Here is a 15685-nt window from a genome sequence, read left to right as displayed (position 1 = left end):
AAACATCTGCTGACAGACAGCACATTTTATGTGTTTGACACCTCCAAAAACCAAGGTCCCAAAAACTCACTTCCTCTTTCTGGGTGTAATTCAGACAGACAGCTGGCATTTCCAAGATCTTTCACTGCTGAAGACAACTACAATCAAATCCCTACTTTGCACACAGGCAGATGAAAGTTCTTTCTGTGGGAGCAGTTCATGCAGGAACAGTTTTGGTTTTGTTTTTTTTTTTTTTTCTCTGCACAAATGTCCATTGGTTGGCACAGTAAAAATGAGTAATTAATGATTGGTGAGCACTTACTGCTCTCCCTTAGCTTGTATTAATATTAATTGTTTCTTTAATTTCTGAATTTACTTTATACTTAATCTAATTACAGGGCCAAGGACAATGTTGAGTCACCAGTCAAAGAAAAGTCAAGGAAGAATAAACCTTGGATTTCTGCAAGGATGTGAAATGAGAGAAAGCATTGCTGCTGAGAATGCCATAATTTCTGATGAGAATGCCCCCTCTGCTACATCATTACAGTTGATTATTTTTCTTTCCCTGAGATGGTTGCTGATTCATGCTATTTTCTTTGCTGTCGCTCCCTCTTTACTTCTGTCAGTGATAGATCAAGAAGCTCAAGGTTAATGAAAGTGTTTAAGTGTTGTAAGGATGAGAATAAACAAGATGAAGTTAGTTACCCCTAAATGGCCTGACTGAAAGAGAAACAGAATGGATACAATTAGCAAACACATGAATAAACACATAATAAAGAAGCATCTGTGTAGCTTTGAAGGAAGTCATCTCTCACACACTTGTTGCAGTTGTTTGAAGATGAAAACAAGACAGTATGGACAGATGTGATAGGTCTCACAGGCAGAGCCAAACTGCCTTTCTGAAATGCTTTCACAGCCCTCACTAAACATTGGAAATAATGAGGCAAAGAAACATGTCTTGGAAATGGATAAGTAACAGATGAATACATGGAGATGAAGGGCAGAATGAAAAGATCAATTTATCAATTTTCATTGATGAAGGGACATCACCCAGGGATTCTTACACCACATTGTGTGGGGTCCTGCTAGGTTTGGCCATCCCACACAGGATCTGGGAAGGTCATTTGCCATGAGCTGAAGTACTCTGGTGATGATAAATGATGATGTGCAAACAAGGCTTATCTATGAAGAACTGCAGAAGGACCTTGGGAGAGTCACTGATTAGGCAACAAACTACTAGGAGAAATTCCCTGCAGGAAGTAGCCAAAGTGATTGACACAGGAAAAAAATTAGAGCTCCTACAGAAGTAAAACATTCTAGGCTGACCTTCAGCACACAGGAGAGATCTCAGGGAGATGCTGGGTGCACGACAGGAATACCAGATCAGGAATGAAGAGTGTTTGTAAGTGACTAAATGGGATATGACTGGGTGAAAGGGAGGTGCAAGCAAGCACGGGTTGATACCTGAAATACCTCCTGTCTCATCAACAGTTCCAAGTCACTGTAAGCCTGGGGGTAAAGACTGGGAGCTCAGGGATTTCAGAAGGGAGCAGCTAAAAATAGAGACACTACATCACCCTTGTTACTTCTGTTTGTTGTGCTGCAGTTTCCACTCGCAGACAGGAAGATGCAGGCAGAAAGACACACATACACATATATACCAAGAGAAGTTTAGAAGTCGTCTTTCCAAAGAAAAAAACCACATTATTTACTTCAATATAACAGAAAATATTAGGTCAATATTTTTCTCTCATGTTAGTTTACAGATTAGTCTGAGTTGGAAGGGACCCAGAAGGATCATCAAGTCCAACTCTTATGTGAAAGTCCAATATGGGGATCAAACCTGTGACCTTGGCATTATGAGCACCATGTTCTATCTGACACCCTAACAGACCACATTCTTTATTATATAAAAGGATTTTGCAGCTTACGTATTTATTCTGTGTTGCTTTTCCAGGGTCATGGTGAATGGTTATATAGCTTAACATTATTGTTGATGTGTCAATTCCCATTGATTTATTGTTAATTTCTTTCTACAGTTAAAAAGATGTTTTGTCTTAGTGACTTGCTTCACACTGTTTATGGCTGGCCATATAAATCTGATTTCTGAGGTAGAAAGCACTGAAGTGCAGATTCTAGCAGCATTCATCAGACTAGGCACACATGATGAGAGTGATGGAGGACTCAAAAATGCCATGAGTGCCCTGTGGGGTCAGTTTTGTGGGCCCCAGGGTGGGTGGTGGGGTTTGAAGTTTGACCCCCAGCAGCCCCCTTGTGGAAGCAGCTTAGGACTCAGATGTGAATCCATGAGCTGACTGAACATCTCCACTGTTCCTCCCTGCAGCTGCACCACCAGGCTTTGGTGAGCAGCAAGGTTTTACCTGTCCATCAGCCTGAGATCCATTGGGTCATCAAAGTTACATATTACAGCTTTTACACCAAACAGATCTCAGTTATGAGAGTCAGAGATGAGGGTGTGATGTGTGTTATGGCCACTGACCTCCTCTAATTTAATCAAAAGTTCCTGGCACAAATTTCTTCAAACTCACCATGTGTTTCCTCCTGCCACTTCCAGGTCCTACTTGCATAGTCAGAAAATGCCTCTGGCCCAGCTGATAAGAGGCAGATGCAAGATAAGCAATAAATGCAGCCTTATGGGGCAGGTAAAGCCCAGGTGGTGGTGCCTAACAATTCTCTAGGTGGACTTAGTATCTCTTCTGTTCACAGCACGTAGATAAATTTTATTTGTAGTAGGTATATTTGTTAATATTTTCTAGTATTGTATGTTAACACTACAGGTGATACTAATGCATCCTTTTCTTCTATTACTTTACACCTTATATTAATATTTTTAATGCATTTTCACGTTGAGTTAGAGCAAATGAAGCATTTCATGGAATGCACAACAATTTTTTAAGTGGAAGCTACGATACAGAATTGAATCTTTTCAAGCAGAGCTGAAACACATATCAAAAATGACTATGCAGTAACATACAACTGTTTTTATAAATACATACATTAAAAGGCAAATCAACCTAAAAGCTGTGCTGCTACTTTGTGATTCCAGAGGGATTCAGGAAAGTCCAGCACTTGCTGTGATCTGACTAAGGCTACATAACCATCTATATTTAAACACTGAAGTTTGAAAAAACTCCACAAGCTGTCCTAAACCTTTCTCCTTTCCTTGCTATCACTTCCCCCTATAGCAATTCTGATGTCCAGCAGATATTTTGCTTTTTGCGTGTCTGTTCCCTAACCATTGCCTCATTGCAGACTTCCACAAGTGTTTGCACAACACTGGGCACAGCTTCTGAGCAGCGGAAGCGATTGTTTCCCAGCTCCAGTATTTGTCCCTTCAGCCCTCTGCAGCTCAAGTCGAATGGCAGCTGAATGTCAAGGCCCTTGTGGGCAAAAGGAGGTGGTTTCAGAGGCCAGAGTGAGATTTTCCCTGGGTACAAGAGTAGCTGGAACAGAGGACACACAGGAGGCAGGAGTTGACAGACCAGCTGAAACCTCATTCCAGCAAAAGCTTGGCCTCCTGGGCCCCTGGGTCTGTTTGCACAACTTCTCAAGGGAGAGGATGGAATTTGCCTAAAACAAAACAGACTCAATTTTCTCAGGGTAAATTTATCAGCTCAGGAGCTGGAGCATTCTTCTGGACCTGGAGCTACTCAAACAGTTATGGACTGAAGGTCAGCCTCAGTACACCGGAATCCCCCTTAGTGTGTCCCTTGTGCAGGGGCATCCTTTGCTACATGCAAAGACTAACGGGTCCCAGTCAAGATCCTAAAGATGACCTTTTGACTTTTGTGCTTATTAGACAAGCTGATGAGTCACAACAAACCACTAGTTTCCATCCTGCAACATGGGGAACACAAGCTGTATCCTGCCTTAGAACATAGGCACGGGAGGTATTTGCTTCCTTTTCGGTATTCTTTCAGTAGTCAGACTGTTGTGTAAGCGCTGTTTTGTTCCCTGCCAGCGTGGTTTTTACAGGGTTTAGCCTGGAAGGAAGGTCTCTGCTCGCGGCGGTATCAGCTCACTCAGTGACGCCATCCTTCCAAAGGAGCAGCAATTCCATTTGCACAAGTCATCTCTGATGGCTGGCAGGGAAACGAGCTGCCACAATCCCATAATGGATTTGCAGTTGTCATGACAAAAGCCTGGATGAGATCCTGGGCACAGTGCTGAAGGGATGTAGGGAGAGCTTGGGCAAAACATGGCACTCCCAGAAACACAGCTCAGGAGTGCCTGGCCTTTGGGCTTGATCTCATGCCTCAACGTTTTCACACCTCATATTGTCTCTCTTACTCCCCCTTCACACAGTCCCAATGAAACTGCAACTTTGGTGAAAAAGTGCACGGATTTATATTCCATTACAAACATCCTGCTCTTTTGGACAGATACTCACTCTTAGTTCAGGGCAGGGCTCATCATAGGTGGAGCAGGCTCTTGGCTTCAGCTCTGCCCTGGGGATTTCTGCAGATCCGTTACTGCCACACGCAGGAAATAGCTGAGCCTGGTGGTCAGGAGCACAAGAACTCACTGATTTCACTTGGGGATTTGAAGGGGAATTCTCTTTCATTTCCTCAGATATTGATAACATTTCAGCACACATCAAAATTATAGAATAAGGCTGCAAGTAGTAACTAAGAAAAGTGTGATCTCTAATCAAATGTTAATTTAACCTCTGTGTGTGTGCATACATATGTGGAGACACAGAGAGAACTCAAAAGAAAAAAACCAGCAAAACCTTTCAAGTAAACTGGTTAAAACTCCAACATCTACAATCTGGCACCAGTGAAACCACACAACATATACATCATAACAGAACATTAGCAATAAAATATAACCCTAAGTTCCTAGCACAATGCTCTCCTGATTCACATCTTTAGAGAACTAAATATATTTTTCATTGCAGTTGTCTAAGAGACACAGTTAAGGAGCAGCACTATCAGGAGCCAGTATCTTTTGTCAACTTAATAGTCAGTAAGAGTTAGGAGTGACAAAGCTGCTGGATCTTATTCTGGCATAGCCCACACAGTGATAGGAAACGAATTAATTTTTATCACAAAGTTCCTCTTATCAAGTTAATGATAAGTGGTAGTACACTGGAAACTACAATAAGTTATGGGCAAACAAACATTCTTACTTTAAATAAACTGCAATGCTATACATGCTAAAGAGGATTGAATTTTTATGAAGGCCCCAGATTTGGGGAGAAGTGCCTCATTCAATCCACAGATCCCAAAACCACAAAGCTTTGAGTCTGAAGACTACAAGCAGCAAAAGTCATCGTGTCAAAAGGACGGTGTTTTTACTGCACTGAAACAGAAGGCTTTCTCCCAGTCACACACATTCCAGCTGGGTTTGAAAATACAGATCTTAATTCAAGCAAAAGTTCAGCATTTGATCCCATCCTCCCTAGGAATTGTCTCCCTTGCAAGCTATTATCCCCAGCCATGGCAAATAGAAGCTCAGCATTCATACAACAAGGATCCCCAACAGAAAACTCTGTACAGTGCCATAGCTCTCACTCTTGTGTCCCTTTGCTAGGACCTAGGGTTGCTGTCACTGAAAAGATTCCAGGAAATACTTGTTAAAAATGTCTGGAATTATGGAGGAAACAAAATCAGCTGTGTTCAGCAGGTCATGCTGTTTAGCTTGCATATAAAGCTTCCTCTGTTTATCATCCATTAACACGTGTAACATGAAAAGTACAGGCACGATTTTCAAATCCATTCAGAATTGAGCATCTGCTTCCAGCAGAAAGCTTTGAATACTGCAGCATTTATTAGACACAAAGAATTAGTGATGAATTTACTTTGAACCATGTCCCTTGAACAGAGGAAGAAAATAACTAAAATGAAAATATTTGATGTCAAAGTAATGCTGAGGTAAAATCATGACCCAGTAAAGAGCTTCTCAGTAATTTCAGCACAGCCTGAATTCCACTCTGGTGGCTTGTATCAGGTAAGCAGAAGCTGTCACCATAAGTGGGAATAAGAAATTCAGTATCTCAAGTATAGACCTGATACATCTACAGAGAACAGTTATAACCCTGAAGAAAATAATAATAAGTGACAATCTATTATTATTATATTATATATTAACTTATTATATTATTTTGATAAATGTAACTGAAACCCTTCTAAAGTTGCATTATTAAATAAGGATATGCTTTAGAAAAAACACAAAGTTTACAAGACTACCAAAATAATTGGAATGTGTGACTATCACAGACATATTTTAATAAATTAATGCATTATATTAATTGTATTTGCAGAATAATTCCTCATCATCTAGGAAGAAGTTTCACAATAGTCATGTGACTCATTTTTACTGCATCTGGGAAATTCCTCTAACGCAATCTCTGTGCCAGCAGAGTAACAGAGGCTGGGCACAAAACAGTATATAAGCAGGAATCAACAGTCCCCACACACAGCAGGAATCAACAACCCTTTGGGACTCCAGCTCACAGAACCAGACCTAAACAGGCCAGCAAAAAACTCCTGTCCAACCATGAACAGCAAACTCGTAGCTGTCCTGGCTCTTTTCCTGATCTCAGCAGCTGTGTCTCAAGGTAAGTAAAGCTTCTCAAACTCCCCCTGGCTGCAGTTTTGCCGAGGCATCAACTGAGATGCTTGCCCTTGCAGGGTAGCTTTCTATTTGTCTCACTAAGTTAGTCTCTTTTGAGAGATTTTCAGCACCTCTCTTCAGTCAGAAATCTACCATGTAGACCTCAGACTGAAGAGTTATTGACATTTTGTGGGAAATATTTTAAGGCTGCAACTTGCATTTGCTTTATTTCTGTTTCTATTGAAGTGTATAACCTAGAGACAGGTTCTTCTGTGGCTAGAGACAGATTTTTGTTCTGGAGTGCTTTAATGTTTCTCTCCCTTCCCACACATATAACAGTTTATCATCTCTTATTTGTTGCTTAGTGGCCATGCCACCTCAGGCAAGTAATACATAGTTGGAAAGGGAGAGCAAACGATTTGAACATAGAACATGGGCAAACCTCCAAGTAATGAACAAATCTAGGGCTTTGTCTTCTGCAGAGTGGCCAAGGTTTTTATCCAGATATTAAAACAATCCAATTAACCATACTGTGCAATCAGTGTGGTTAGTAACTGCAAAATATGTGGGTTCATTTTTAAAAGATTAATTAATTTAGTTTCCAATGTAGTAGGGCATCAGTTCCCCTGGAACCCAAGTAACCCTCCCCATAAGATGAGGATTTAGGCAGCTTGGACAAATGCAGTGTTTTAACTGAGAATGTTGTTACAATAGAGCAGCTGTGCTTTATGTCTGATACATGGACCATAAGAGCACCTGCCAAACCCCAATGTGCCCTTTGTGCTCACAGGCAGGACCCTGGCAAGGATGGGAACCGAGCTGCGGTGCCAGTGCATAGCCACTCACTCTGGGCTAATTCCCCCGAAGTCCATTCAGGATGTGAAGCTGACACAGAGCGGCCCCCACTGCAAGAACGTTGAAGTCATGTAAGTAGCTCTGTAAGAGGTTCCCTCCCCTTCCCCTTCTGCTGCCACTGCTGCTGGGCTTTCAGGCTTCACAAGCACCACAGTCAGCATGCTGACCTCATGCAGCCAGACTTGGCTTTTATTTCGGGAGGGATAGTTTTAAGTGAAACACCCTGTTTTTCACCATCACTATGACCTTACATATTGCTGAACTGACCATTGTTCAGCTGTCAGGGGACATATGAAACATTTCTAGTAGTAGAATGTGAACTTCATGGACTTGTCAGCTCTTAGTATACAAGGTGATTATGTAGTTTGAATCCTGCATTCATTAGGCAGGCAGACTCAAGGAGAAAAACTGAATTCCAGTAAGCAGATTTGGGGAAACAGTGAACCAACCTAACCTGGTCTGAACAGTGCAAAGGAACTAAAATGTTAAAGTTTTTATTCTGCTCAAACAAACCTTTTCACCACTGGAGGTTTCAATAAGTGTGTAAGAAAGCTTTAGTAACATAAATACATCTGAAACAGGTATTCATATATAGAGGGAAAAATTTTTGGGAATGTGTGTCTGCTTTGAGAGCAGACACAGAGACTCACAGTTCTGGATGGTTCTGGTCTCTTCAGCTGTATAAAGCAAAACAGCCAAATCTAACCTGGAATAGCTGGGATTAATTGACACTATCTGATCTAAAAATGCAAGATTACATTCTGTGAGTAAAATAAATCCATATAGTAATTTTCTGACTTTTCTTTATTCCCTGCTTTGCAGAGCTACTCTGAAGAATGGCAAAGAGGTGTGCTTGGAGCCCACTGCTCCCTGGGTGCAGCTGATTGTAAAGGCAATTATGGCCAGGTAAGTCCCATTACCTTTCTGTCTGGGCAGCTGAGTGGCAAACCTCCCAGAAAATGCCAGTTTGTAGGATTCTATGCTGATACCTCCCATTCTTTCTTAACCAGATTTAAAGAACAGAGAAGCTTCCTGCTCAGCTATAGAATAAGTCTTAGTTTTTCTGGCTGTGCTTCAGGCTCCTTGCTCAAGCTGATATGTCAGTACTAAACCTCTGACTACCAGCAACTCTGTCTGCAGGGAAGCACAGAAGTGTTTTTCTCCCTTTGAAAAATAAGGCTTTAAAAAAGTCATCTTCCCCTTACTTAGTTGCTATTTTTGAGCTAGTGAGGTTCTTGCTGTGAGGAACTGCAGAAGCTTGTCCTGCAGAGCTTTCCCAGCTGGACACCAGGCATTCACACAGTGGGATTTCATCAGTTTTGAAACATCAGCTTTATTCTCCCTGTGCTTCAAGGTAGCACAAAGAATGGGAAAGAGACCCCACACCCTAAACTGTTTGTGCTATGCTAAGCAGTGGTAACTTTAACCTTATTTTAAATTATCCTCTTCTCTCACCTCTTAACAGGGCTCAAAAAAATTCTGACTCTCCCCTCTAAGAAACTCCAGGACAGAAAAAATCTGGGAACTGCTTCTGCTCCTCAGTCAAGAGAAATATATGGGAAGAGCGTCATTGAAGCAGTGCACAATCTTCCACATGCTGCACCCGTGTTATGATATTAATGCTGGATGGTTTTATTTATTTATCTATTTATTTAACTGTGTGTATTTAAGGAAGTCTCACTTTGGTCAGTGTTGTCCACAGGACATGCTGCCCTGACACTGAAGGAAAAGTGGTTTGCTGAAGGACATGGAGAACCCTCGGCAGCCACTTGAGCCAAACATTTGCAGTGAGGTGCAATGCACCTGCAGCACAGTTTACTCACACTAAGCCTGATCATTTTGCTATTTCACCAGCAAACTGATGAATCCTCCTGCTCCCCTGGAGCGCACCAGTATGTTGTGTCAACAACAGCTTCCTGAACCACAGTCAGCCTGTGGCCAGACTGTGAACTGTAATGTCTCACTTGAAAAACCTAACCTACAGAATGTGTAATGCTCTATTTGGTATTTATGGGTCGTGATTTCCATGGTATTTATAAATGTATTTATTGAGCGGTTTCTATGTAAGAAAGAAAAGTTATAATTTATTTAATTTTTACTGGATTTTTCATTCCTGCTATCTGTTTGTGGAGAAATATTCACAATCTCATTACTCTGTACTTGATTATCTGTCTAATTAGCTACTCCATCAGCTAACGGAAAAAACTGTATTTTACATACCTAGAGTTTGATCATGAGAGTGTAATTATTCCTAAAAATGTACTATTAAAAGTTTTAAATAAAAAAAAAATGGTTTTCTGCTTGATCTTTTAAATCTTCATTTGCTTTATTTGAAAATTCTACTTTATTTTTGCCAGCCTGATTTCTGAAACTGAAATGAAAATTTTTAAGTCTATGGTGCCATAACTTTCCCTGTTATGGAAGCACTCCTGACTACACTAACACAGACTCTTAAGGTGGGCTAAGTAGCTCACTCTCCTCTCTTCAGTCTGTTCCCAATCCATGGGGACTAGTGGGCTCTAGAGCAAGGCCCCTTCTTTAATTCCCTTGCAGATAAAAGAGTTTTATTTCCAGATGCCTAAGCACCACTAAGTGTCCACTTCAGCCTCACACTTGTAACTACTACAACAAAAGGCCACTATCTGACCATCAAAACAGGAATTTGCCACCTTTACTTTGGGTACCCAAAGAGCAAGCACTTGTCCTGATGTAACAACTGCTTCCTATTCTGGTCCCTGATATGCAGTGTGCTGAGCACATGATTCCTCCCTCTCTTAAAAACTTCCCAGAAGGAAACAGGGAATAAGAGACAAAGGGCATAATTTAAAGACTATTATTTATAACTAGAGTATAACTGGTTTTTTTTGAGGGATGCACACTCTTATCTCACTTTTATCTATAATCTAGATAGTAATAAAACAGCAGAGAGATTTTTGCTGGGTAAATTTGGGATCATAAAATAAGACAGCTGTCTCTGGCTTGGTTTTTCTTGAAGACCCTTCTCAGTAAGCTTGATGCCAGTCCTCTCCTTCACCATTGTTATTTTGGCATCAGCCAGAAGAGTTCTGCCACCTTAAACAACGTGTCCTGGGGCCCTCCAGCTATCAGGCCATGCAGAAGCCACGGGAGAGAAGTGCTCACTTTGGAGACATGCAGGGCCTGCAGTCTGTGTCTGTCTGGGTACATGTGCATGTCTGTGTAACTCAGCAGGCAGCTGGCCAGTGGGTGATGAAGGGTCAGATGTTTGCACCACAGGGAAAGGATGGACCCTGAGATTTCCCTGCAGCTAACTACCTGCTCTTGTCCATCTCCTCCTTTTCCCATTCCCATGAAAGTTTCTGCTCCCCTCAGTCACTTCATTTAGCATTTAACTGTCTTTCTACAAGACTGTCAGAAGACCATTCCACTTTACAGCTGCTGTGTGCATTCATCACCTGTCTTTCATTTCAGTGCCTTCCACGTCATGAAATGCAGCAGAGGTGTTTACATATCCTTTCTGTCCTCTGCTATTCTCTTGGCCCCTTTACTTCACCTTCCCTTCAAACCACTTTTATTTTCTTCTTGCACCAACAGGTTAATTTGGGGGGCAAGAGAAGTGGCAACTATCAACTGACCAAGCCATGACCTCCTGTCATTTCTCTTTCCTCAAACTCCCCTTCCCATGCCTGGTTGCTGGAGCTCTGCTCTTGTACGAAGAAGTGCAATTTGTCTCCTCAAGTGTCTATGATTGCTGTCCTTGCAATAATGAAAGTATTTTTCTCTCAAATGTATAAACACTGCAAACTATAGAGGAAGTCATGAGAAGAAATACTGGAAAGTCCCTGAAAAATACTCCTAACTCTTCCTTAGAAGTACAGAGAATGCAAACATGAGTTTCTCGGCCCCAATTTCTCTGTCTGTGCTGAATATTGGCTAACATAAACATAATGTTGGCTAACATAAACATCCTGGTTTTGTGTTAGGTGACAAACGTGCTTAACTTGCTTTTGGTTATGGACTGCTTCCCATTCTCAAATTATTGTTTTTCTTATGCTCTTATCACTTAACAAGGGAAAACCCCATTTTTCCAGGAAAGTTATGCATAGGATGGACTTAAATTGCAGATTTGTTTCAGGAATTTATTCTTGTTTATAACAAGATATCATGAGCAACTCTACAGGAAATGGATCCTTTGAAAATTACACAAACTGCCATGGAAACTTTGGGATCAGCAAATAAGCATTTTGTTTCTGAGTGCACAGGTGAAACAAGAATTTTGCCACCTATAAAAATAAGCCTGAGATCTCTGCTGTTGGAAAATGTCATGAAAATTGACTTTTATATTACCTGCAGTTAAATTACTTTTAGTAACAGTCATTGGTGTCAGTCAGTGCAAAGACTACTTCACAATCCCTGTGGAATTCTGGAGAGGGAGATTCTGTGGAAGAATCAGGAAGGTTATAGGTATAACCAGGCTCAGTGATAGTGTTTCCTGTGCCCTTTCATGAAACAGGCAGCAGTGTGACGTCTCTACAAGCTTCTGTGGGCACATTTCAACACAGCTATGCTGAATAACTTTTCATCACTAACAAATGTCATTTATTTTAACAAGCATCAACCTCTGATACACCCAATTGTCTTATTCCATGGAAGTTCAAATTCATGAGGTACGTGATCAACATTTTTTTGAAAGAAAAGCGTTGCACTAGGTTTCCCAGAACCCATCTCCACTGACTCAGCCAAGAACACTAGCAGAAAAGTGAAGCTAAGACTGCACTACCCAAAGTGCACATTGGCAACTCCAGTATCAGTCTGTCCATTTCTCCTATTCCTAACTAGAGGACAGGTGAACTCAGGAAAATACTAATATTTTTTATCTTTTGCAGAAAACTTTTTGATACATAGACACCTTATAAAAATCTGTGGAAATAAGAAGTTGTTAGGCAAGTGGCTTGAGAACATATTCGAATCAACTTACCTCCAGTGAATCAACTTACCTCCAAAAGAGCCTTCAGTTTTCGAGAAGGAGAGTTAAGCAGCTTTTCTGACTCAGCCAAATACAACAATAATTTTTAAGCATAAAGTAACATTCTTGCTGCACTCCTAAGATTCACAATTTCTAGCTTTTTCCTTGAAATAATTTTCCAGAATGATGAAAGTTTCATAGCTCTTAAGAGAAGCAAATTAATAAGTCCACTCTCTTAGCCTGATTGTTTTATTAAAGACATATATAACGTTTGCACTGAGATAAGGAGACTTTTAAAATACTGACAATTCTTCTTTTCCTCTTCTGTTTTCAAGGTCACAGTTTTTACAAGTTTGTAAGCAGACAGGAGAATCAGAATTCAGCTGTTGTGCTAAAGCCAAAATGTTAATAAAATTGCAAAAGCTTAAAACACCATTTCTGTGTGAAGAGTGTCTAAAGCATCAGTGGCAGATTTTATGAAGAGTGAGACAAGATGTGAATGAGAGCATGGACCATATGGGCTTCTTTTTTACTTGATGCAGAACTTCTTGAAGGAATGAGAATGTGTGTAAAAAGTACAGGAGATGCAAGGTATACTAAGCCCAGAAAAGGACCAAAGAGCTGAACTTGGAACACCCCCTGCATTTTCTTGCTATTACTGAAAAGTAAGAGTTTGTCCAGGCAGGTGTCAGACCTTTGTGTGCAAGGAACTTAGTCACTCAATACAAACAGAAGAGCAAATGACTTGTCAAAAATCCTGACTCTTTGAAAGCTTTGTGGTTGACTTATCAATAACCAATGAAGGAATGCACAGCCACCCAGCTCGTTCATTGCTGAGCCAGACATTGCCAGCAGCAGACCAGTAATAAAGCAAATAAATCTAGATTTGCTGACTTACTGCACCCCTGTAGTCAAAAATTTCATCAGTTCCTCATTTTCTGCTTTCTTCTCTGTTTGGTGCTTCACCTCTGAGAGCAAAGCCCATGATCCTGCAAAAGAGAAGCAATTGATGTAAGCACTGCTCACTCTGAGCACAATCTCAATGAGAAGAGCCAAAGCAAACAGGCTCTGCTGTAGCTGGTTCGTGTTGAACACTGCAGCTTCACCCACTCCTTGTTACCACCAAGGAAAACCCAAGAGGTTTTTGCATACACCAATCTCACAAAGCTCAGCAGGAGACTCAGCTGAGGAAGGAACATGGGAAAGAGCTGTCAATCCACCTGCACACACCTGACCTGTTGGCAGGCCAAATGCTGGAGTCATTTCCATGTTGAAAAGTTCTCACAATACTATTCCTGCTTAGAGGAAAGGATAAGGGAGAGCATGCAAGGTCTTCTGGTACTAAAATTACCATTAAAAAAAGAAGAAAATGCATGGAAAATCCCCTGTGCGGTTTGTTTCAAATGGCGTGCAATGGAATACAAGCCAGGGCCATCCAGATGGAAAGGCTGCTGGTGGGACAGTGCTCCCTTAGAAAAATGAAGATTTGAACAAACCAAAAAAAACCTCATTAGAAAGCAATGATTTTGTCAAATTCAAGCTTGTTTTCAAGAGCTAAGGGCAAAGTTCATCTAAATTAAACTAATCTTAGCTCACATCAAAATAGAATTTGGAGCTAAGTGAAATTAGTATTTTCAGTCAATGTCCTGATCAATTTCATTTTATGGGGACTTTCACTGTCTAGAAGAAAACCAAAGGTAAAAATGCTGCATTTCAATGAAATCAAATGTTGCTTTTTTTTCAGTAGCCAGTTTTTCATGGAATGCTCCTAACTTGCTTATTCTCTTGCCACCTCAGTTTACTCCTGACAGCAGCACTCACTAGCTATTTTAATTTCTTGGTTCTTAAGAAAGAAAAAATGCTTTCCTCATGTTTGTTGCCACAGCTTTTAGCACAATGTCTTGGCATAGTCCTGTACCCTGCATATACTGAAGCAATTCGGAATCACACTATCTGGAAATTTTAAAAAAGGAAGGGCAAAAAGAAAGAAAGACAAGATAATGGGGAAGAAAACCACTGACAGCAAACTCAGTGGTGATCACATTTACCAAGAATGTTACCTGTGTGTTTCCTCCAAACATCTCCTTCTCTAAACACCTCCCTATAACAAGCTGAAAGGATGCATGTCCCTCTTGCTGCTTTGTAGGCCATTTTGGATAATTCAGTAACAATTAAGCAAATTCATTGGGATTATTTTTCCTTCCTTCCGACAAATAGCAGCCATTTTTTGTTGTCAGGAACAATCTAATTCATTTTACTACAGAGCCCAAGTACTCTGGAGACTAAACCTGCACATGGCACCCAAAGGGCTGTAAGGAAGCATTCATTCCCTGAGATGGCAGCTTCAGTGTCACCTAGGGTGTAAGTCAAGTATGACTTCTTCATTTTTCCTTCATTGCAACACAAGCAACGAAAGTAACAGACAGGACTGAAGTCTGGGGGTCATGAGAGAAGACTTCAAACATTTTGTGATTATTCCAAAGAGTGTTCCCATTTTCTTGTGGTCAGATGTCTCGTGTCACTGTTTTCCCAAGTGATGCCATCACTTTAACCAAAAGACCACAACTATTCAAAGCACACTCCCAAAAATTACTCAGCTCCACTGAGTCCAAAAACTGAAATTGCCTCAAGCCATGTTGGGGGGAATGTTGATTCTGGGACCATGGATTGGGGCTTTTTGGGTTGAATAGCTCATTTTTTAAGCGACTCATACTTTCTTTACTTGCAACTCTCTGCAGATGGAACAAATTTTATTGTATTTATTTCCAAACAGATAATTTCTAAGTTGACTGAAATCTTTGTTATGCAGTTCACACAGATCCAAGGACAAAAGCCTGCAGGCAATTTGTAAGATGAAAAGCATTTTCTGCTCTTGGTAAGGCCAAGAGGAGCTCTTTCTGCCTTTCAGAAGCTGTGATGACCTCAAAGGCTTATCAATTGAACAACTCTGTGGGGGTGGAAGGAGTCACACAGTTGTAATCTTTGTCCAGGATCATGCCTGCCACTAAAAAGCCAGGAGATTTTTTCCCCCTCAGCAGAGGTAAGATCAAATTGCTTAAAGAGTTGGGTCCCAAACTCAAAATAAAGCCCCTCTTGTCTCCTTATATGTTAGGTGTAAAATACCAGAACCAGTGAATCCAGCACCAGTCACTCACTTTTTGGGAATTGTTGTGTGTCCAGGAGTCCCACTTAGTAAGGTGACAGTGAAACCAACCTCCACAGTCCCATCAATGATCTCAGAAAAGGTCAGCTGGCACCTGAAACAGAAAAACAGAAATGATGGCCAAACACATGGATTGCAGAGCCAACAGGTTCTGTTTGCCAAGG

At 41.0% G+C, this 15685-nt stretch overlaps 1 protein-coding gene and 1 long non-coding RNA gene across 2 annotated transcripts in view; one reads left to right on the top strand and one right to left on the bottom strand.

Moving 5' to 3' along the window:
• Positions 1 to 15685, bottom strand: part of LOC141729200 (uncharacterized) — a 50520-nt gene that overhangs the window by 24146 nt on the left and 10689 nt on the right. The window contains exons 3-4 of the long non-coding RNA XR_012580542.1: positions 15514 to 15615; positions 13257 to 13347 (exon numbers count right to left, since the gene is read on the bottom strand). This is a non-coding gene — a long non-coding RNA (uncharacterized LOC141729200). The remainder of the gene's footprint in view (positions 1 to 13256; positions 13348 to 15513; positions 15616 to 15685) is intronic.
• LOC102061974 (interleukin-8-like) lies at positions 6367 to 9670 on the top strand. The gene is made up of 4 exons (XM_005495879.3): positions 6367 to 6562; positions 7349 to 7484; positions 8236 to 8319; positions 8879 to 9670. The coding sequence occupies exons 1-4, from the start codon at positions 6502 to 6504 to the stop codon at positions 8907 to 8909; spliced, it is 312 nt and encodes a 103-aa protein (XP_005495936.1). The 5' UTR covers positions 6367 to 6501; the 3' UTR covers positions 8910 to 9670.

Source organism: Zonotrichia albicollis, chromosome 5, assembly GCF_047830755.1.
Source record: "Zonotrichia albicollis isolate bZonAlb1 chromosome 5, bZonAlb1.hap1, whole genome shotgun sequence".
NCBI lineage: Eukaryota > Metazoa > Chordata > Aves > Passeriformes > Passerellidae > Zonotrichia > Zonotrichia albicollis.
Note: the sequence above shows the minus strand (reverse complement) of the source record. Positions and strands in the feature narration are given on the sequence as shown.